This window comes from Capra hircus, chromosome 10 (assembly GCF_001704415.2).
Source record: "Capra hircus breed San Clemente chromosome 10, ASM170441v1, whole genome shotgun sequence".
NCBI lineage: Eukaryota > Metazoa > Chordata > Mammalia > Artiodactyla > Bovidae > Capra > Capra hircus.
In genome coordinates, this window is record NC_030817.1 from 31,417,993 (window position 1) to 31,442,303 (window position 24,311).

General features: G+C 39.5%; 1 protein-coding gene across 1 annotated transcript in view; it reads left to right on the plus strand.

Moving 5' to 3' along the window:
• Nucleotides 1-24,311, plus strand: part of CCDC175 (coiled-coil domain containing 175) — a 78,678-nt gene that overhangs the window by 43,698 nt on the left and 10,669 nt on the right. The window contains exons 10-18 of the mRNA XM_018053798.1: nt 697-807; nt 1,915-1,986; nt 3,026-3,161; nt 3,690-3,821; nt 9,012-9,150; nt 12,244-12,323; nt 17,850-18,002; nt 20,823-20,925; nt 24,041-24,084. Of these exons, the coding sequence (XP_017909287.1) occupies nt 697-807; nt 1,915-1,986; nt 3,026-3,161; nt 3,690-3,821; nt 9,012-9,150; nt 12,244-12,323; nt 17,850-18,002; nt 20,823-20,925; nt 24,041-24,084 (970 nt within the window). The remainder of the gene's footprint in view (nt 1-696; nt 808-1,914; nt 1,987-3,025; nt 3,162-3,689; nt 3,822-9,011; nt 9,151-12,243; nt 12,324-17,849; nt 18,003-20,822; nt 20,926-24,040; nt 24,085-24,311) is intronic.

Below are 24,311 nucleotides of genomic sequence, written 5' to 3' on the forward strand. Positions count from 1 at the left end.
CAATTCAGTCCATAGACGTTTGGAAGAAGATGAGATGCTTAGATAAAATACTTCCTGTTATAGGCATGTGCCTCCTATCAATGTCTGGAAATTTGAACAAAATCATAAACTTTCCATTATTCACTCTGTAAGTTAGGGACAAAAAATCATCACTTTTCATAGAATTTCTCATGGGTGCTGCTCACTGGCTTCAGCACTTTACATTTCATTTAAATTCTTATAATCAGTGAGATAGGTATTATGGTCTCCATTTTATGGATGGCAAAACTGAGGCTCATCCATAGGTGAAGTCTCTTTTCAAGATCGCACTGCTAGGAAGAGGTAGACCATTATCTGAAGTTAGTCTGATTGATTCCCTCACATTTTCCAAAATAAAATACCAGAATTGATAAATTCATTAAAAGAGACACACTCACTCAGCAAGGCAAAGTGCTATTGAACCATTCTTATGGTTTTATGGTTCCTTTTACAATTAATATTCTTTTCATGGCTTGAAGATTTTCATAAATTTAGAGTTAGCCACTAATAGGAAAAAACTTTGTTTCTATTTGTTACTAATTTATCTGGTAAATAGTTCCTGAACTGAAATTTTCAAACTACTTTTTGAATCCTTGTTTTTTATTGCATATTTTCTTATGCTAAGGAGTTAAAAATGATTTCAACGTTCAACTTACGATAACTATTTTTTCATGGTAGAAATAAAAAACAACTGGCATTTATAGCTCAGAAAGAAAACTTCCTATCAAAAAGAAAAGTAGACATCAAAAATATGGAAGAAGGACTTATTACTCTTGGCGAGCTTCATCGGTATGTTTATTTATTACTCTCAGTGAGCTCCATCGGGATGTTTATTGCCTTTGAACATTTTACTCTTCATTCTTCTGCATTTATTTCTTAATAAATGGTAACAAACCTATAAAATTTGGAATATACTATAGAAAAGGAGGTTCATAATTGGTTATCTCTATTTTACAGTCCAGAAAGGTCATTATCATTGAATCTTTCAATGAAAGGATAGACAGGTGCTGAGTTCTACATAAGCTGCTTCTAATACCTACGTTAGAGTCTCCACATTCCCCTCTCATCTTCCGATCTTAATTACTACTTATCCCTAATTCCAGAATCTATATTGGCTTTCTAAGTTGTGGGAGAAAGTGAAATTTACAGTAGCTCAGTCATGTCTGACCCTTTTGAGATCCTATGGACTGTAGCCCACCAGGCTCCTCTGTCCATGGGATTTCCCAGTCAAGAATACTGGAGTGGGTTGCCATTTCCTTCTCCAGGGGATCTTCCCCAACCCAGGGATTGAACCTGAGTCTCCGCATTGCAGGCAGGTTCTTTATCATCTGAGCTACGAGGGAAGGCCCCTATACCAGTGTATAATGTCTAAATTATACATTGCAGCAAATCAGAACTCAGTCCAAAATCCAGAGTTCCTCAACGATTTGTCGACCTAAACCCTTCCTATGTCATAGGGTTATTTCCCTTCATGTCCTCTGTATGCAATGTTTGTCTTAGTTCCAAGCGTCCTGACTAGCTACTCCTTTCCTCTGTGTGTTTGCAAATGATGATGTCTTTTCCTTGGTGAGATATCACCTCCATGTTCCTCCCTCTATTAAATATTATTCTTTAATAACCTGTCCTCAAGTGCCTCACCAAAATCTGTTCTTCCTTATTCTTGGCTTCAAAACTTGCAAAATCAGTTTGCATTGGCCAAAAAGTTGTAATTGCTTTTCCATTAGTCTGGCACTAAAATCTTCAGTTGTGCTGGTTTGTTTTGTCTCCCAATTAGATGGTAGCCTTATTGTGCTACCACAATAAGTTTGCATTATTGTGAAGAATTATACGTTAAGTCTATCATACATTTAACAGCTCCCATAAATGCAAAATCCAATATGTTTTTCTTATTTTTAGAGCAACAAAGGAAGTATATCGGAAACAAATAAAAATCTTGAATGAAAACATGGAAAGAGAAACTCAGAGATGGTAAAAAAAAACACAAAAACATTTATATCATAAGTACTGTATGTTATCTTAATTAATAGTGCCCCAAAGTTGGGAAAAATAAGAGTGTTTGTTGGTTCCTAGAGTCCATGGAAGTTATTTCCCACAAAATTAAATTGTGTGAGTTCTCTTGGCTCTAGATGTGTTTGTTAGTTTGATATTTTGTTCATTGAACAGAAACAAAGTTTTTCATTCCAGTCATGTGAAGTCACCAGAGTATAATTGTCAAGATTTGTGACAATGAGTCTTACTCAGCCAGGTGCCTATGTGGACCAGTATGGAAGGTGATGTGAAGGGACAGAGGAGAGTGGTTAAGCACACAGTCTCAGCAGATGGACTACTTTGGTTGTTTTGCCTCTTGTTAGCTCTATGACCAGGGCTGAGTTATGTAATATCTCTCTGCTCCCATCCCTATAAAGTGAGGAATGATAGGAGTACCCACCTTGTAAGATTGCATGAATGATACATGAGATGATCTATGTGAAGTATATAGCCCAGTGCCCCGCACCTAGGAAACACCCGCAGAAACTTAGATATATTTTGTTGTTGTTGTCATTGTTGTTATACTATTTATAAGACTCTAGTTGCACATTTTTACTCTTCTCTAGTTATCTTTTTTATGTTGTGGTGGAGAGAAAAATTTGAGAATTCAGAAGCTTGAGACTTCTTACTAACACTTTGAGTAATTTAGGTAGTTCCTTTACCATTTCTGTCTGGGACTCCTCTTTTTTCACCAAGCCCTGAGCCTTCCCCATTTCTATCCTTTTCTAGAGGAGGTGAGCTATCAAGTGTGGTTTGTCCACCGTCCTGCTGGATGCACCGACACAACTTCATGTGAAGCAGCTTGCAGAGATGCCATTTGGGCAGTTAATGTTTTGTCTTATATTTGCAGCTAATGTGCCTAGTCTGCATCATCAATAGCACAGATAATTTTGTATGATTTCTTTTGTTTTGAATTTTTCATCTTTTCAACGAACTGTGATGTCAATTTGACGATAATTCTTTTTGTTCTCATCTCCAGTATTATAACTCAGTGGAAAATAGCTTGTTTGCAAAAAAAACATGCACGTTGGGTCAAAAATATAAGAAATGAAATAAAAGAACTTATAGATAAAATTCAAGAAGCTGAAAATAGGCGCAGTGAATTAATGGAAGAGGTAAAGGAACCCAAGGAGCTTGTGTTCGCTCCCTATATTGATTGCATATCAGTAATTCTTCAGTATTTCATTACACTTTACCTTATTGCTGATTTCATGTCTAGAGTAAATTATGTAACTTTCTTAAGAAATGTATCCATTTGCTATGTATTAACTGTAGGAATTTAGCAAAGTAGCAATTCTCTCCAGAATATGATTTTGAAGTATGTAACTAAAACTTGAGGACAGTGTTTAGGGAAACTATCTCTAAAAATAAAGGGACTAAACATCATTTATTTAGCTCCTATATTTATCCTCTGTCTACCCTCCAGCCCCTACTAGTTCCATGCCTAATTTCCTAATGTCATTTACACATGTTGGTGATGAAATTAATCTCTGAAGGGAAAAAACATCCCTCCCTCTCCAGTAGTTACTGAGACAAATTAGCCAAATGTCATGCAGAAAGGTATTAATTTATCTGATGATTTGAAAATGTTAATACTGACTGCTACAAGACATTTGATAAATTCTCATTTTTCCCCTAATTAGACCAGTATTAGAGAAAACGATATCAAAGAATTTTTGGCACAGATTGAACAACTTACATTAGAATTAAAACAAGAGGAAGATGCATTTGTTATCAAAGAACAAAAGTTAATTCAAGAATTAAGCAAGTTTGAAGTAAGTTTTATTTTATATCTAAGAACAATTTTATGTGGCTATATGAAGGGGAGGGTATATTTCATGCCATTCAGTTAGTGACAGTGAAAGTTACTCAGTCGTGTCCGACTCTTTGCAGCCCTATGGACTATACAGTCCATGGAATTCTCCAGGCCAGAATACTGGAGTGGGTAGCCTTTCCCTTCTCCAAGGTATCTCCCCAACCATTCAGTTAAATGTAAAGTAAATCTTCCAGTTTGAACAAGACTACAATTAAATTCTGAATATTTCTTCTTTTCCTAAAAAAGAAATAGAGCAACAAGAAATATTTTTTTAGTTAAAAAAAAATCACACACTCCAAGTTATGTAGAAGTGCTGGCAAAAATCCATGGAGATAAGGTGGAGTGTTGGAGAAAATCATGCAGAGCTGAAAGAGGAGACAGTGGGGGAGAGGAATGAAGGGTGAGGGAGACCAAGAAGGGCAATCTCAGAGGTTCTCCTTAAAGAGGGGGCATGGTATTGACCTGGAAACTGCCAGGGGCTGCCCTTGGATAGAATAGAACATGGATGCTGGAGAGGAAGACTCACAGGGCAGAGAGTGGAAACACAACAGAAAACAAAAAGCTTTTCAAGGTGCTGGTGTTACCTTGACAGGCAAGGGCATGTTTCTTGGAGACCACCGTTAATAAAGTAGCTGAGAAGTAAAGAGATGGTAACAGAAGACTTCCTGAACTTAATTCAGTTTGAAGAGAGGGAAAAAGGCCTGGCTACCCCCAAAGAGGAGCTTTATTTGAAGGCAGCAGTCCCTTGCTGTAGCAAGGGAATAGGCAGTCCTTACATTTCAAAGTTTAGATCTCCCCCTGATCCAAGCCCACTCTCCGCCCTCCACCATGGCCACACACACTCTGCCATGTCCTGTAGAAACCCTCTGTAGATAACTGGTCCCAGAAAAAGTCAATTCTAGAAGCAGATAAATCTTCTGCACAAAAATACTATGAGAAAAACAGGTGAAGGGGAATGAAACTTTCATAAAATCATTCTGGAATAGTTGAAAACTATGATGATTCAACATTCATCTGTGAATTCAGAAAAAAGTTCATAGAGGTGCCAAGGAAGATTAGCAGTATGGAAATACAGGAACTCAGGGAAGAGACGTCAGAAGGAGATGGCCAGAAATAGCAAGAGGGGAAATGGAAACTGGCATAGCTCAGGGAACAAACAAGAGAAAAAAAGCATTGCACAAATGCGTACAAAATTAGAAGGGACAGAAGGAAGAAGCTGCAAGGTGGAGGGCATTTCTCCATTGGTCGCAGCATGTCAAGGTGCTCAGTATCCGTCTAAATCTTGAAAAACAGAAATTTGTAAAAGAGAGGGGTGGGAAACAGATAAAGAGCTTTGTCCTTATGAGACATTCCACTGGGGTGGGGGGTGACTGAAAATAAACAATAGAACATGTGATATTTTCAATGGCAATAAATGCTATAGAGAAAATAAAAATAGGAAAGTACACTGGGGTGAGTGTATATAATGCAGTCTATGTGCCCTTTTAAACAGGGAGTCAGAGAAGCCCTGAAGGATATGAGGAAGTGTGATGTGCAGACATCTGGAGAAGGTGGCTCCAGGCAGAGGACCTGCTGAGCCTGAAGGTTCTGAGACAAGACTTTCTATTTGAGGGATGACAGGGAGGCAGCGTGGCTGCAACAGAATAGGGGAGAGTGCCAGCTGGGCGGGGACTCATCTTCCAGAAGCAGATGCTGACATGGAGTTAGGAGTTCAAAGGTTTATTAGGGTGTGATGCCTATGAAAGGACTAGGGGCCACTATGTAGGCTGCAAACTCTCTAGGGAGCTCCAAAGCCAGGATTGTCCATAGGAAGAGGCCCGCCTTGGGCAGAAATGGCCTCACCCTTGTTCCATCTCCTTGCTCACACAATTAGTTGGAGGCCACTGAAGAGCATGGTCTTGGCTAGATAGCCGAGGTCACTCTGAAGGAGCCAACCACCCTGGAGGCTCTCAGCTAGCCACTTTCCTTGTCGCAGGCCAGTGGATTCTTCCTTGAGGGGAGATCTAAAAGGGGCAACTCCAGGCCTGCCCCTCATTATAGGTCCTCGTGAATACATTGTCTTTTGCTCTGCATGGGCTGGGAAGCCATTGGAAGGTTCTGAGTGAAGATTATTTATTCTGAAATAATATGGCTTTCCCTTAAATAGGATCACTCTAGTTGCTATATTCAACAGAATTTAGGAAAGCAGTGGTGGATACAGGAAGACCAATTAGGAAGTGAGATCAATATGCCAAGTAGTTTGACTTAGAATGGTAACTGAGGGGTGGTCAGAGGTAGTCATCATCTCAGATGATTTTTGAAACAGAGATGACAGAGTTTACCCATCACACTTAATGATAAACCAATGAGGACAGTCAGGAGTAAGACGAGGACACCATTTAACATTGCATTCAAGCTTATAGAATGAAATACGGCAAAATAAGTAAATTAGAAGTGTAAGACTGCAGATAAGAAAATTTCTGCAGATAGTCTGTTTGCCAGGCTATGTGCCCCCTGCAGGGCTGTGGCCACCTGTGCCTCATTTACACAAAGACGTGGACAGATGGCAGCCTGGGTGCTACTATTATAAATCGCTTTTCCTCTTGAAAATCATCATCAATAACCCCAGGCACATTGGAATCCCATTCTGCCTTTAGTTCAGTTGGCATGGGGAGCCCAAAATTGAGAGGCAGTAACCTCAGATTTCAGAGAAGGCAATGGCACCCCACTCCAGTACTCTTTTGCCTGGAGAATCCCAGGGACGGGGGAGCCTGTTGGGCTGCCGTCTATGAGGTCGCACAGAATCGGACACGACTGAAGTGACGTAGCAGCAGCAGCAGTAGCAACCTCAGATTTTGGTTTATGGGAGTATTCTTGTATCCTTGGTGGGGTCATTCTCACCGGTAGTAAGACCTCTGGATGGACAGAGCCCAAATTCACAGGAAGGGAATGTGAAATCAGTAGGTTTCATAGTGAGCCTTTCATCACTGGGCTACATATGCACGTGGCTCAGGACACAGGGAGGCTGAGGGAGGATTTGAATGATCTGAAGAATCTGCCCACCTCCAAGAAGCCGAGCCAGCAGGCAAACACCCCCTTGCCTGAGCGGCAGTAGCACCTGGTACCCAGTCCTCTCTCCGAGCATAAAACAAGAGCATGGTTTCTTGTTAGGGTGGTGCTGGCAGCCTAACCCTTGTGCAGGCATGGGAATGAATTAAAGTATGCACATACTTCCTTATGTGAGGAAGGCAGCCATTGTTAGGCCATTCTCTTTTTTAGAGAGCATAGTATAGGTAATACACGATTGAGTTTCTGAACAGTGCAGTCTGGAGAAATTTACTCCTGATTCTACATTGTAATAATTTTATATTATGGTGTTTTATGTTGTTTTTGTCTTTCTGTGTTATTCATAAGGATTCTAATGACAATATGGAAGGGGACCTATCAGGCCATTAAATCGCTGTATTATTGTAATTAGGGCAAGCAAGGTGCTCTATCAAAAAGAGGCCAGAATACAGTGAACATAAGCAAGATGTGCACCAAAGGGTTAACAATCCTCTGTCTCTTATTGGGAAATTGATTTTGGCTTAACTTTCTGGCTCCTTCCCCTGGTAACCTGATAAAGATGGATTCTCAGTGGTATCAGGCAACATTGCTTGTGCAGAACAACACTTTATTGGTGTGCTGCATCTTGACCAGGAGAATAACTAATGGTAAACCAGAGCATTGGGCTTTCCCGGATTTGGTGCTTCTTTTAAAAGGGCATGTCCCTGGTATGGACCTGGAAGGTTTGCCCAAGAGATGTTGGCTCCAATTTGAACATGAGGCTTCTAAGCCAGGGAGGACTTCACATCCACCCCTGTGGGACTCTTTCTCTTAGGCTATCACCTTGATGGGGTCAATGGACATTAGCCTCAGGTCGGCGGTGTTGAAAGGGCACCTCTTGTTGGGGAGACAGGCCTGATGTTGCTGGCATTTAGGTTTCTTTTAAATTATATGTGTGTTCAGCTTAGATAAAAATAAAAAATAAAAGTAAACTGGATCAGGTGTGGCCTGTTTAAATCTTAAGAGTCTTAGTATCTAGTTAAGGAGCCCCTAACATGGTCATTACAGAAGAGAGATTTTTATTTCTCTTCCCTGGTACAGGCTGAAGGGAGGGGGTTGAGGGCTAGAAAGGCAGCTCTGCCATCCTCAGCATGAGGCTAACATCTGCGGTTCCAAGCGTCAGCTTCCATTCTCATCCTCTTCCAGCAAGGGGAAAGAAGAAGGACCCAAGAGGCATATACTTCTTCCTGTTTTAGGGGCAGGACCCAGAAATGGCATACCCCACTTCTGCTCACAGACTCACTGGTCACACCCACCTGGTAGGAAGGCTGAGAAATCACTCTCATTGGCAGCCATCTGCTCAGCTAAAACTCAGGGGTCCTGACAGGACAGGAGAGTGGATAGGACATGTCAGTTGGCTGTTTTTGTCTTAGTCATTAGTTTAAGTCCACCCTGACTTTCTAGGAGAGACTCAACTATATTCCATTTGAAACTAAATAAGACCTGAGCTTGAATAAGTAAGCAGGCATGTTCATATTTTGCTTTGGGCACTTTTAACCCATTTATTGAAGTATTATATCCATTTATTTCTACCCCCTCCCCATTTCTTACTTACATCCACATTTCTTAGAGCTGGCATGTATTTTGTTTTACTGTGCTTGTGCTTAGTCACTCAGTTGTGTCTGACTCTTTGCGACCCCGTGGATTGTAGCACCCCAGGCTTCTCAGTCCATGGGATTCTCCAGGCAAGAATACTGGAGTGGGTTGCCATGCCCTCCTCCAGGTTTCATAATGTATGATCAATCAAAAGAAAGTTTCTCAAATATGTTTTAGGGCACATATAAGGTAACAGCAATAGGACCATAGCAGTCAAGCTATAGAACTGAAAGGATCTTTGGAGAGCCCAGCAAATTCATCTCCTAACATGATAGATTGCCAGAAAGTCATTGAGTCAGCCAACAAATATTTATTAAATATCTAGTGTGTGCCAGATATCTTTCTATGCAACTTAGGATAAGAAGTGTCCAAGACAGAAGTTTCCACATCAATGAACTTACCTTCTACTCTAGAATATTGTGTGAATTCTCCATAATCATACCTCACAATCAGCTTTCTGTCTTTCAAGCAAAGATTCGCTGAAGAAGCGCAAATTAGCAAAGAAAAGAAAGTTGAGTTAGACGAGTGTCTTCCACAGCTTCATGTGGCAGAAGAGGAATTCATAGACAAAAACAGAAAATTTCACAATCTCATTGAAACTGTTACAGGTAGATATGAAGTACTTAGTAATTGACTTCAAGCCCAGGTACGGATTTCACTGTTGTCTGCTAACACAAGGTGGGCCATTCATCACAAGCCAGTAGTGAAATTCTCTCAAGCTTTTTACATTATCTTTAATTCTCCATTCTCTAGTTTTTGCCTCTTCTAGTTTCCTCTTCTCCACACCACAATCTTACTGTTAACTCTTGTCAAATTTTTCTTCTCTTTTAAAGACTATTTAAAACTAAGAGTTAATAACAACTATATTATATAGTTTCTGTCTGTCCTTGGTAAAAGTAGAACCAATTTCTTTACCTTCTACCATGTGGAAAGTTTTTTATGTTTCTTAACATAAGTTTACAAATTGTATCTTTTCCAGCTGTGACTTTAACCATTTATCGAGTGGTACTCCTTAGATTTTTTTTGCTAATCTGACCCTAAGGCAGAGATAGATAAGAACTTGTCTCAGATTTGGGGGCTTCAAACAGGATATGAAATGTGTCTGAACACATGTTTTGTGTTTTAGTGCATGGCACAACCATGTGTGTGTTTAATATAAAAAACAATTATTCTCCCCAAAAAGCTGTGGTCATCTAAACCTGAACCCAAAAGTTCAGATCTGGAACCATCCTAGAGGTGTGACTCTTGTCTTGAATCTGGGGAGTGAAGGGTCATTATCCAAGAATTTAGGTTCTTAAGCAGGACAACTTCCAGCATTTCTATCTTCTAGATGATAGCAGAAATGCCGCTGGAATCAGGAGGCCAGGACCAAAATTACAGAAAGTACTGGAACGGGAGTAAAAAATGTGCACTCTGGTGGGACTGACCAGCTGGCAAAGATGACCACGGGGCTAGCAATTAAAACTGTGTGCCAGAACAGGGCAGCCACATGGAAGCCCGTATGCTGAAATGTGAAACAGATACTCAAAGCGAATAGTGGTAATTGTCAAAGAGGGTGGATTTTTAAGAATATAAGAATAAGAATAAATGCCTAGGTAATTGGTCTGGTTCCCAGTCCTCAGGTGGCTTCCACTTTTGCCAGGTTTTCATTTGGTTAACCCAGCTAAGTTTTCTTCATCTTTTACCACTTTTAGCGAGACATACAATGTGTATATATTCTGTTGCCAGATATCAACTTCTCTAATTTTCCTCCATCCCTTCTTGCACAGGGTGGGGGATATAAGAAACACTATGAGTATAAAAGTAAGCAATATATTGCAGTATACTGCAAGGAATGATTCTCTTAAGTCAAAACAAAGGGGTAAAACACTGAAGAAAGTAGAAGGGAAGGCAGGAGAAAAGAAGGAAAGGGGACATAAGAGCAATGTGCTTCAGATCGTAGGAACTAAACCTTTTAGTCCCTTACTCATAAACAGGATTAGATAGTCAAAAATCACCAGACATCTCAGGAAAAAACTCCAACATGAATGACAGAAACTAAAGCAGACAGAAAAAGAGAATATGCTAGAAGCATGGACAACACAAAGAACACAATTCTCAGGGAGTACATATTCTCTCTATATTATTATATATAATGCATATATATTCTCCACTTATTGCAGAGAATATATATTCTTTCTATTATAGAGAATATATCTTCAAGGTGTATTCTTAGAGAAATAAAATAAGATATTGTGTTTATGAAAAAACAAGATGCTTAAAAGAACAGAGAACATGAAAGAGTTAGTAGACATAAAAAATGTAACAACTAAAATTTTAGAATTCGATGAGGATTATAAAAAAAGTTAAGAAGATTTCTCCAAAAATAGAAAGAGAAAACAAGGAGATAATGGGATAAAGGGTAAGGAAATTATAAAACTATTCTGAGATGTCAAATATCTAACAGGAAAGACAGAGAAAAATGGAAAGTATAAAGTTATCAATAAAATATTACAAAAATATTTCTCAGAATTGGACAATATGAATTTCCTATTTGAAAGGGCCTACCAGATTCCCAATACAATATATGAAAGAAAAGACACTAACTAAGCTACATCACTGGATTTCAGGAGGGGGAAAAAAAAAAAAGATTGTAAAGGCTTCTAGAAAGAAAAAGAGATTTTACACAAAAGATTAGGTACCAGAATGGTTTCAGACTTCTTAGCATCAATATAACAGCAGAATTTAGAAGACATTGCCTTCAAAATTTTGAGAGAAAAAAATTTCCTATGTTGGATACCCATCTGAACTATCAGTCAACTAGAGATGTAAAATAGAGATATATTTAGATATATAAGACCTCATCTACTGTGTCTCAGGAAGCTACACAAAATTTGATTCAACAAATAGAAGAAATAAGAGAAAGAAGAGGGTATGAGTTTCAAAATGCAGGAGGTCTAACATGAGAGAGATGCAAGGGGAAGTCTCAGGAGGTCAGCTTTGCAGTAGGACTAAATAAAAATGCACAGAAGACAGTGGGGGAGGGCAGAAGAATGGAACTGATGCACTACCTGACGTGTCTGACCACATGGGAAGTAATTTTCAGAAAGATTTTACAATTCTATTGTAGATTTTGGTGTGAATCAATGATATATACATGGAAAACTAAGCTTTTTTTTTTTAAGTGAGGTAATTTTTAACTCCAGGAAAAACAAACAAACAAAAACTATACAAGAAAAGAAACATAGTCATACTGTACCATTTGTCTCATCAGTGAATAAACTTTGCATTATCATAATGATCCGAACAGTTGGAATTCATTTAAACAAAATCTGTAATTAATGAGGAGGTTAGAGGAAGCAAACATGGAGGCTGTGAGTGTTCACAGGAAATGTGACAATAGGAGTAAGTGTCTATGTCCTCCTTTACTATCTCAGGAAGTAAGTAGGAAAAATTTTAAGAAAGAAAAGGAAAAAAATTTTATAAAGAAAAGGTTTTTCAGAAAGAAAGTTTTAAAGGAAGAGGAAAAAGTAAAAATGAGTTAAAAATGGTTGATTCTGAAGAGTCAAACACAGGGGTGGAAGCAGCATTGGAGAGCACCTGACTTCTGATTTTGATCATAAGCTTTAAAATAGTATTTGGCTTTTAAAACCAGGTATATGTCTTATTTTCTTTTATTTAATAACATTGTGAGTAGTTATTTTTTCTCTCCTTCTTTATAGCACAAAAAAATGAACAAACTTTGCTGAATAATAATATTTCCCAACTTACAAGAGATTTTATAAGATATATTAACAACACGGTAAAGTATCAATATATTCATTCTTTTTTCCTTTCATTAGAATATTTGTATATATAGACAATAGTACTTACCTAGCGCCACTAGAGTTTTCAAGAAAGTCGCATTGTTTAAAGTTACCCTATTAAACCAATGTTTTGAAATTTTTAGTCACAGCATACAAACTTGTATATAGATACGCACGTGTGTATATATGTGTGTGTGTATATATATATATGTTCAGTTCAGTTCAGTAGCTCAGTGGAGTCTGACTCTTTGTGACCCCATGGACTGCAGCACACCAGGCTTCCCTGTCCATCACCAACTCCCGAAGCCTGCTCAAACTCATGTCCATTGAGTCGGTGATGCCAACGACTGATCTCACCCTCTGTCATCCCCTTCTCCTCCTGCCTTCAATCTTTCCCAGCATCAGGGTATTTTCCAATGAGTCAGTTCTTCACATCATGTGGCCAAAGTATTAGAGTTCCAGCTTCAGCATCAGTCCTTCCAATGAATATTCAGGACTGATTTCCTTTAGGATTGACTTATTTTGATCTCCTTGCAGTCCAAGGGACTCTCAAGAGTCTTCTCCAGCACCACAGTTCAAAATAATCAATTCTTCAGCACTCAACTTTCTTTATAGTCCAACTCTCACATCCATACATGACCACTGGAAAAGCCATAGCTTTGACCAGATGGAACTTTGTTGGCAAAGTAATGTCTCCGCTTTTTAATATGGCCATAACTTTTCTTACAAGGAGCAAATGTCCTTTAATTTCATGGCTGCACTCACCATCTGCAGTGATTTTGGAGCCCCCCAAAATTAACTCTCTCACTATTTCCATTGTTTCCCCATCTATTTGCTATGAAGTGATAGAACCGGATGCCATGAACTTAGGTTTTTGAATGTTGAGCTTTAAGCTGAGTTTTTCACTCTTCTCTTTCACTTTCATCAAGAGGCTCTTTAGTTCTTCTTTGCTTTATGCCATAAGGGTGCTGTCTTCTGCGTATCTGAGGTTATTGATATTTCTCTCAGCAATCTTGATTCCAGCTTGCTTCATCCAGCCCAGTATATCACATGATGTACTCTGCATATAAGTTAAATAAGCAGGGTGACAGTGTACAGCCTTGATGTACTCCTTTCCCAATTTGGAACCAGCCCCTTGTTCCATGTCCAGTTCTAACTTGTACTTCTTGACCTGCGTACATATTTCTCAGGAAGCATGTGAGGTGGTCTGATATTACCATCTCTTTAAGAATTTTCCAGTTTGTTGTGATCCACACAAAGGCTTAGCGTAATTAATAGAGCAGAAGTAGATCTTTTTCTGGAACTCTCTTCCTTTTTCAATGGTTGTTAGCAATTTGATCTCTGGTCCCACTGCCTTTTCTAAATCCAGCCTGGACATCTGGAAATTCATGGTTCATGTACTGTTGAAGCCTGGCTTGGAGAATTTTGAGCATTACTTTGCTAGTGTGTGAGATGAGTTCAATTGTGTGGTAGTTTGAACATTCTTTGGCATTGCCTTTCTTAAGGATTTGAATGAAAACTGACCTTTTCCAGTCCTGTGGCCACTGCTGAGTTTTCCAAATTTGCTGGCATATTGAGTACAGCACTTTCACAGCATCCTCTTTGAGGATTTGAAATAGCTCAACTGGAATTGCATCACCTCCACTAGCTTTGTTCATAGTGATACTTCCTAAGGCCTACTTGACTTCACATTCCAGGATGTCTGGCTCTAGGTGAGTGATCACACCATCGTGGTCATCTGGGTCATGAAGATCTGTTTTGTATAGTTCTTCTGTGTATTCTTGCCACCTCTTCTTAATATCTTCTGCTTCTGTTAGGTCCATATCATTTCTGTCCTTTATTGTGCCCATCTTTGCATGAAATGTTCCCTTGGTATCTCTAATTTTCTTGAAGAGATCTCTAGTCTTTCCCATTCTATTGTTTTCCTCTATTTTTTTGCATTGATTGCTGAGGAAGGCTTTCTTATCTCTCCTTGCTGTTCTTTGTAACTCTGCATTCAAATGGATATATCTTTCCTTTTCTCCTTTGCCTTTCATTTTTTCTTCTTTTCTCAGCTATTTGTAAGGCCTCCTCAGACAACCATTTTGCCTTTTTGCATTTCTTTTTCTTGGGGATGGTCTTGATCACTGCCTCCTGTACAATGTCATGAACCTCCATCCATAGTTCATCAGTCACTCTGTCTATCAGATCTAATCCCTTGAATTTGTTATTACCACTGTATAATCATAATGGATTTGATTTAGGTCACACCTGAATTGTCTAGTGGTTTTCCCTGCTTCCTTCAATTTAAGTCTGAATTTGGCAATAAGGAGTTCATGATCTGAGCCACAGTCAGCTCCCCACCTTGTTTTTGTTGACTGTATTGAGCTTCTCCATCTTTGGCTGCAAATAATATAATCAACCTGATTTAAGTATTGACCACTTGGTGATGTCCATGTGTAGAGTCTTCTCTTGTGTTGTTGGAAGAGGGTGTTTGCTATGACCAGTGTGTTCTCTTGGCCAAACTCTGTTAGCCTTTGCCCTCTTCATTTTGTACTGCAAGGCCAAATTTGCCTGTTACTCCAGGTATCTCTTGACTTCCTACTTTTGCATTCCAGTCCCCTATGATGAAAAGGACATCCTTTTTGGCTGTTAATTCTAGAAGGTCTTATAGGTCTTCAAAAAATGGTTCAGCTTTGGCTTCTTCAGCATTACTGGTTGGGGCATAGACTTGGATTACTGTGATATTGAATGGTATGCCTTGGAAACAGGGATCATTCTGTCATTTTTGAGAATGCACCCAAGTACTGCATTTCAGACTTTTTTGTTGGCTATAATGGCTACTCCATTTCTTCTAAGGGATTATTGCTCACAGTATTAGATACAATGGTCATCTGAATTAAATTCACCCATTCCAGTCCATTTTAGTTCAGTTCTGTTCAGTTCAGTCACTCAGTCATGTCTGTCTCTTTGCGACCCCCTGGACTGCAGCATGCCAGGCTTCCCTGTCCATCACGAACTCTTGGAGCCGTCTCAAACTCATGTCATCAAGTTGGTGATGCCATCCAACCATCTCATCCTCTGTCATCCCCTTCTCCTCTTGCCTTCAATCTTTCCCAGCATCAGGGTCTTTTCCAATGAGCCAGTTCACTGATTCCTAAAATGTCTATGTTCACTCTTGCCATCTCCTGTTGGACCACTTCCAATTTACCTTGATTCATGGACCTGACATTCCAGGTTCCTATGCAATATTGTTCTCTACAACTTTGGACTTTACTGCCATCACCAGCCACATCCACAACTGGGCATTTTCACTTTGGCTCCATCTCTTCGTTCTTTCTGGAGTTGTTTCTCCATTCGCTTACAGTAGCATATTGGGCACCTACCAATCTGGGGAGTTCATCTTTCAGTGTCATATCTTTTTGCCTTTTCATACTGTTCATGGAGTTGTCAGAGCAAAGAATACTGAAGTGGTTTGCCATTGTCTTCTCCAGTGGACCATGTTTTGTCGGTATTCTCCACCATGACCCGTCCATCTTGGGTGGCCCTACATGGCATGACTCATAGTTTCATTGAGTTAGACAAGGCTGTGGTCCATGTGATCAGTTTGATTAGCTTTCTGTGATTGTCGTCTTCATTTTGTCTGTCCTCTGAAGGATAAGGATAAGAGGCTTCCTGATGGGAGAGACTGACTGTGGGGGAAACTGGGTCTTATTCTGATGGGTAGGGCCATGCTCAGTACAACTTTAATTCAATTTTCTGTTGATGGGTGGGACTGTGTTCCCTCCCTGTTGTTTGACCTGAAACCAAACAATGGCAGTGGTAATGAAGATAATGGCGACATCCTTCAAAAGGTCCTGTGCCCACACTGCCACACTCAGTGCCCCTGACCCTGAAGCAGACCATAGCCTATCCACGCCTCTGCTGGAGACATTTATATATACATATATATATGTATGTATACATATATACACATGTGTGTGTGTAGAGGGAGAGAGATCAGCTTTAGAAGCGATTAACATGTAACCTGTTACCACTGGAAAACCACTCACTGGGGGAGGGTTCATTTTCCTTACTTAAAAGGTGCCATGCATGCTAAATTGCAATAGTTGTGTCCGACAATTTTGTGACCCAAAGACTGTAGCCCGCCAGGCTCCTCTGTCCATGGAGATTCTCCAGAAAGAATACTGGAGTGGGTTGCCATGCCCTTTTCCAGGGGATCTTCCTGACCCAGGGATTGAACCCACATCTCCTGTGCCTCCTGCATTGCAGGCAGATTCTTTGTCACTGAGCACCTGGGAAGCCCGATTTAAAAAATAGAGATTGGATTATGCTTTGTAAGCTTCTTTTCATATCTGTTATTCTGGTAAATTCCTATGAAGACAAGGATAATGGGCAAAGGTTGTAGGGGTTAGGAGAGTGAATGAAACAGGAGCAGGTAAATGGATGTTTACTACCTTTTAACATTTTATAATCAATAGTTTGTAATAAACATTTGTATGTGCAGTTGATTAAACATAAAATGTATTCTTTGAGATTCACTGATATCAAAGTAACTTTTAATATGTTATGGAAATAGAAAAATATGAAGGGGAAAATGACAAGTATACTATATATATGAGCTTTTCCATTGGCTCAGCGGTAAAGAATCTGCCTGCCAATGCAGGAGACACAGGAGATTCAGGTTCAATCCCTGGGTTGGGAAGATCCCCTGCAGAAGGAAATGGCAACCTACTCCAGTAGATGGCGTGGGAAATTCCATGGACAGAGGAGCCTGGTGGGCTATGGTCCATGGGATTACAAAAAAGTCAGACACCACTTAGTGACTAAACAACCAACAAAACAACATATTATATATATAATTCTATTTTCCTAATAGGATGCTGCTAGGGGCAATTATACAATATACAAAGATTATGTGATTTATAACAGTATAATAATTTAAAACTGACTAGAGAATTCAGAAAAATCCATAAAGTAATATTCTTTGAGAAATAGCAAATATCAAATCCTCCCTGAAAAAACCTCAATAAATTCTACTCCCTTCTTCCTCATTTTGCCAGGCAGTTGTCTATATATCAAGATATATTCTATTTTGTGAAGTTGTCTCAATAGCTTGACTTTGGCTCTTAACTTGGGATCCGTAGACTTGCTTCCCAGAGTCCATTAGCTTTGGAGTTGAAAGTTCCTCAAGGGAAGATGTTCATAGCCTCTGCTGACGGTCATGGAACTACAGTCGGCCCTTTAGCAATATAGGTTTGAATTGCATGTGTCCGTATATTTGTGAATTATTTTTTTTCAATGAATGCACTACACGGTCTGTGGTCACTTCAATCAGGAGATGCGAAACTGGTAGTAGAGAACCAACTGTAAAGTTATACCCAGATTTTTGACTGGGCGGGGGTTGGTGTCCTTCACTCCCGCATTGTTCAAGGGTCAGCTCTAATTAGAACCCTTCTCTGAATGTGGTACAGGCAGCTTAATACACTGGTGCCCTGCTAGTTGAACTCTATAAGGTAATTGTGGATTTTATGTTTGAGCAGAAGAAAGTGAAGCAGGAGTTGAAACAGTTAAGAGAGCATGAAAGCTATAAAACCAAAGCTCATTTTGAAATTTTAAAAAGCTTAGAAAATGAAATCTATTTTTATGACCTAAAAACAGATGCTTTGATCCTGGAAAATAAAAGATTAAAAGAGGTAAGTTCAAGAGCACGTTACTTTGTACGATGGTCATGGTTGATTTCCATATCTGTGCTAGTTATGAGAGAAAAGGAGAGAATAACTCTTGAAACTTTCTCAGTGAAACTTAAAGTACACGGAGAGAAGTGCCCACATCATACGCAGCTTAATGAACACACTGAATAACCAACACCTAGATCAAGAAACAAAGCATCCATCGACACAATCCAGATACTGTCTTCTACGTCTTCTATGGGCTTCCTGTCATTGACCTTCCCACAATATACTATATCATATAGTATACTCTCCCCCAATATGCTATACTGACTTTTAACACTATATACGAGTTCTGCCTGTTTTTGAACATTATATGTATGGAATGATACAATACATATTCTTTTGCCCAAAATTATGCTTCCCAGGTTTCTTATTATTATTGAGTGAAGTTACAGTTCATTCATTCTCAGTTCTGTGTTGTATTTTACTGTTTGTACATATTGTATTCCGTTGTATGACTGTACTATAGTTTATACACTCTGCTCTTGATGGGGGTTTGGAGAGTTTCTAATTTGGACTACTACCATGAAAAGTCTATTGCGTGTATTTTGATGAATGTAGTTGCATATTTCTTTTGGGTGAACAGCTCAAGCGGCATTCTAGAGCCATAGAGGGCCATATGGTCCACCTTAGTGCACAGGGGCAGGCTCCCAAGGACATGGCACTAGCTGCCACTCCTGTCTGTACTGTAAGAGAGCATAGTTATTCCTGATTCTCGGCGAAATTCAGCCGTTTTCAATTTGATCATTCTGGAGGGTATGTAGAGGTGACCCACTGTGGTTTTAATTTGTATTTTCCTGATGATTCAGGAAATGATTTGTATGTTGTTCGCCACTTGGAGACCCTCTTTGTGAAGTATCTGTTCAGTCTTGTGCCCGTTTTAAAAGTTAGATTGTTTCAGATTGATGGTAGTTCTTTTCATAGCAAAGGAATTTGTTCATCCAACCCCTAAAATGAAAGTCTCAATCTCAAAAGATTAAGGTTTGCTTATTAGTACTTAAGATTTACTTATTTGAGTCTGTCTCTCAGTAGTAACCCTGTAGTGTGATTTTGGGCAGTCCTGCGGCACTAAGACTCTAAATGGCAACAATTATCTGTCTAATATCATGTGTTTTTCAGCATAATTAAATGCCATAAGAGATATGAGTCTACTTTGAAAAGGCAGATGTGCTCCACAGAGCCCAGGTGCCACTGGTAGTAACCCACACACGTCCAACATCTTCATCCTTCTAGCCTTGAAACAACCTTCATCCACCTATGAAACATTCCACAAGACTGTCTTCCTATCAAGATGATGTAGAGTACTTATTGATTTAGTTGGAATTTTCATTGCTATTTTGGTAATGGGTGAGCAAATGGATGACTATGTGAAACATTGATTCTAAAAGTTCTGTTTTGGACTCAAGATCCCTCTACTAGGCCCTGGATGACCCTATGCTTATATCTTATTCATTCATCACTCTTTGTTTTGTTGATCTCATCCCTTCATTCAACAAACATTTTAAGCATCACTGGGTCCCAAGTTCTAGGGAAGAAACAGTGAATACAAAGATGGGTAAGACACTGTCCCAAACCCTTAAAAAGTTCACAGTCTGGCTGGGGAGACAGGTATACAGATGTATAATTACAATTTGGTTGTTAAGTGTGACAATCCACCCAGGACACATATACGTAGTCACCCAGAGCACGAGCATTTAATCACACCAGGTGAGGAGCTCCAGGAAAAAATCTGACCTGGTGCCGTTAGCATAGAGGTAGATTTAACACCTGGGAGATAGTGAGATTCCTTGAGGATAGTTAATGAGAACAGTGAGGTGTGAACAGAGTTCGGAAGAGAGATAGTTTTGAAAGAAGAAACAGTAGAAGTGGAGACCAAAAGGGGACTAAAAGACTGAAAAGGGGACTAAGAGAGAGTTACAGGAAGCCGCCTGAACTAGACAAGTCTATAAACATGATCCATGTTCAAAGAGAGCAGGAATGATGAGTTGGATTTGGCTTATGACAGCTTTCACTTAGATTTACTATAAAACCTGCCAGCAAGCTGTGCAAAGACTGACACAGGGTAAGGCTGCAGCAGAGCCCCTCTGGCACATCCTCATGAACAGTCCTATGGAGCAGGTCCATGTCTTCTCTTAGGGCACTGGGACCACTTCTAAGATTTTTATCAGTAATTTCTAGTGTTTGACAATTTCTCTCTCGGAACTGAGCCAGTGCCTACTTTATATCCCAAAGCCCACATTTTCAGAGTTCCCAGACTTTAGAGTTCCTGAGTGCTGGGTAGTTAGAACAGAAAGCCATGTCTCTGATATCCAAACCACTGCTGTCACTGCCAGCCAACCCAATGAAACATCCAACTAGAGTGAGCAATTCCATAGGGTCTCCTGACTTGATAATTCATCTCTCTGAGGTCCTATGAATACCTCCAGTGAGGCAACATTGCTGCCTTGTTGCATATACTGAACACACATTTTGCCAAAAGGAAAATTTTTTTCCTGTGGACACAGTGCAATTAGGGAGCATACCTTTTAGTTCATTTGTGTGGCAAATTCAGAATATCATGTTTATTTGGGTAAAGTTGAAATGCTTACTAGGAAACAAGGTCCTTTATTTCCCTCACCAGAACGTTAACTTAGCAAGGGCTGTGCTTACCACTGTCACCTTGCAGATAGAATGACAGGACACACAGAGGAGGGATCAATAAGTGTTTGCTAAGTGACTACACAGATAATTAACCTACTATAATTCAACAGCTTAAAGCAACCATACACCTTTAATTTCCAGTATATTGCATACCTAAAGGACAACATAGAGCAATATGAAAGGGGAGAAGAAGACCTCATGTGCTCCTCAAGGGACCTGCCTTGTCAGCTGACAAAACTTCAGAGTAAGTAATGTGTCATGAGTGACCTTTTACATATAAAAAAATAAAGTTCTGTTTTGTTGAGATCAATGTTACTGGTTTGATATAATAAAATGTACCCATCTTAAGTTCAATGAGTTTTGACACGTGTACATACCACCAGAAAGATACAGAACATTTTTGTCATTGAAAAGCATCCCTTATGTCTCTTTATGGTTGATTTCCCAGTCTGCTTCCAGTTCCTAGAAACCACTGAAGGACAGTGCCTTCTGTCCTTAAGGATTGGATATAACGGGCTGATAGAACATGTACTGATTTGTACCTGGCTCCTTTTACTCAGAAGACTTTTTAAAGATCCATCTATGTTGCTGCATATATCCTTGTTTGCTTTTTTATAGCTGTATAGTGAAAGTGTGTTAGTCGCTCAGTCTTGTATGACTCTTTGAGACCCCAGGGACTGTAGCCTGCCAGGCTCCTCTATCCATGAAATTCTCCATGCAAGAATATTGGAGTGGGTTGCCATTCCCTTCACCAAGGGATCTACCTGACTCAGAGATCAAACCTGGCTCTCCTACATTGCAAGGCAGATTCTTTACTGTCTGAGCCACCAGGGAAAGAGCTGTATGGTAGTGGTCCTTTAAAGGGATGTACCATATTTTGTTTATCCCTTCACTAGCTGAGGAACATTTGGATTGTTTCCATTTGGGGGTTACTATTTGTGTTTTTGAGAATATTTATCTTAGTTTCTCTTGGGTAAATACAAAGGAGGGGAATCACTGGATTTATAAGAAATAGCCTGTTTGCCAAAGTAGTTGTACAGACGTATTATCCTAATAGCGATGGGATACTCCACATCCTCTCCAGCACTTAAAATTGTCAAAGCACTTAAAATTGTTGTCATTTTAACCATTTAGTAGCTATGAAATGGCATTTCCTCTTGATTAAGATTTTCTATCGACTAAGGTTGTTAAGTATCTTCTAGTGTATTTTGGCCACTTACATATCATTTTTTATGTTGTATTGTTGACAAATTATTTGTTACAGCATAACAAGCATTACAGATTGCTTTGCTTACAAATTGTCAGTTTGGTTAGAACTTAGTGGAGGCAACTCCTGCCTGTTCTACTTCACATCAGCTGGGGCAACTTGATGGCTGAGGGGTAATTCAGCAGCTGGGCACTGGGGTCATCTGAAGACCTGCTCACTCGTGTCTGGTGTCAATGCTGGCTCTCAGCTGAACTCAGGGGGGACTGTTAACCAGAACACCTCTATGTGGCCTCTGCATATGTGTAGTTGCTTGACCTGCTCTGTTTCAAAAGCTAACATTCCAAGAAAACAAAGCAGGAGTTCATGGCATTGTGACTTGACCTTAAAAGTCAGTGCCACATGTCTTTCCAAATCTTTGCCCATTGCTTTGTGTTATTTGTGTTTCTTATTCAGTTAAAATATTTATCTAGTCTGGAAATTAGTCCTTCTTTGGTCTAAGGCTTGATTTTTCATTTTCTTAATGGTGCCCTAGAAAAAAGTTTAAAATTTTCTTTTGAACAAAGTCTGCTTTATCTAGTTTGTCTTTTTAGCATTAGCATGTTTTGTGTCCTTTTTTGCCTAAGCCTAGTTCGCAGAGTTTTTCCTATGTTTTCTCTATTAGTTTTTCAGTTCAGTTCAGTTCAGTCGCTCAGGCGTGTCCAACTCTTTGCCACCCCACGGACTGCAGCAAGTTAGGCTTCCCTATCCATCACCAACTAGTTTTTTAGCTTTAATGTCTAGATACCTGGTTCAAGTTAACTCTTTCATATGGTATGAGGTAAGGGTTGAAATATAACGGTTTTCTCTTATGCATATTCAGTTGTTCCAGCACCATCTTTGAAAAGACTTTCCTTTTAGCATTGTATTACTCAATGGCTTTTTAAAAAAATCAGTTTTATGAATCTGTCCCTTTATTCTAAGTATCTGAATTTATACCAACATCACACTGTCCTGATTGCTATAGTTTCATATTCAAACTGGAAATCATGTAATGCAAGTTCTTCTCATTTGTGCTTCTCTGTTAGAATCATTTTGGCTGTTTTAGATATTTTGATTTCCATATAAGCTTTAGAATTAGCTAATTAATCTACACAGATGCATACCTCTGCTGGGATCTTAATTGAGTTTGTGTTGAATCTATAAATCAATCTGAGGAGAATATACATCTTAACAAAGTGAAGACTTCCAGTACAAGAATACAGTATATACCTCCATTTATTTAGAACTTACTTAATTTTTCTCAGTAAGATTTCACAGCTGTTAATAAAGTTTCAGAGGTCCTCAAGAACATCCTCAGTCCCAGTGATTAGCTGGAAGGATTCACAGGACTCAGACATTTTTATACTTGATGGTTATTGTCTGTTACGGTGAAGGATACCGAGTAAAATCAGGGAAGGGAAAAGGGCTTGGTGGAAAGTAGGTGCAAGCCTGCAGGCGGCCTCTCCCAGTGGAGTTACGGTCGAGTTGCATCCCAGTGCTGCATTTGATTCCCCCAGCAGCGGTGTGTGACACAGGTAGGGGAGCTCACAGGGGTGGGTGTCCAGGGTATTAGGAGGGGGGCCGTCACATCCGCATGCAGTGCCTTTGTGAATGACCTCAGCGACTCAAGCAGCTACTGAAACGCTCAGGTGGTGTTTCTCCTTTACAAGGTTAGTGCAGAAAATGGCACTGATTGATTTTGGAAAGTCAAACCAATCTTTCACTCCTGCGATAAGATCCACTTATTCAGAAGCTGTTACTGTTTTCATATATTGCTGGATTTGATTTGTTAATCTTTGAACAGATTTCTGTGTCTGTGTGCAAGCCTGCCTTGCTCAGCTTGCATCCCGCCAGGAGAGCCCAGTGATCGGAGGAGGGCTCCCTTCTTTTAGGTGTCACCGTTCTGGGTTGCCCATCCTCCAGTATCTGAAAACTGGATATTGCAGCAAATTTATTTGTTTTATATATTTAGTCCCATTTTCTCCTTTTATACAGTGGGAGGGCAAGTGTTAGTCTGACATTTCAGAAGTAGAAACTTATAGATAAAAATGGTTTTTGAGAAACAAATAGCATTACTTTAACAAAATGTTCAAATTATTTCAGTAACCTTTGCATTTAAAAATCTTTAATTTAGCACAATATTCGGATTTGTGGGCTGAATTTTGGACTACACTTAAGGTGAGCTTTTTTATGTTGCCTTCATAAGTATCATATTTTTAAGATATCTACCTACCTAATAAGTGTGTGTGTAAGGAAGGAAGACAGAGCTCATGTGATCATCACATCCTAAAATGTGTTCTTTGTGTTGTTATAAAACAAATCTCAACTGAATCAGTTTTAAAGATTTTATTGGCTTTGTGCAACACCTCATAAATCAGGCAGCATTTTAGCTAGCAGACAGGAAG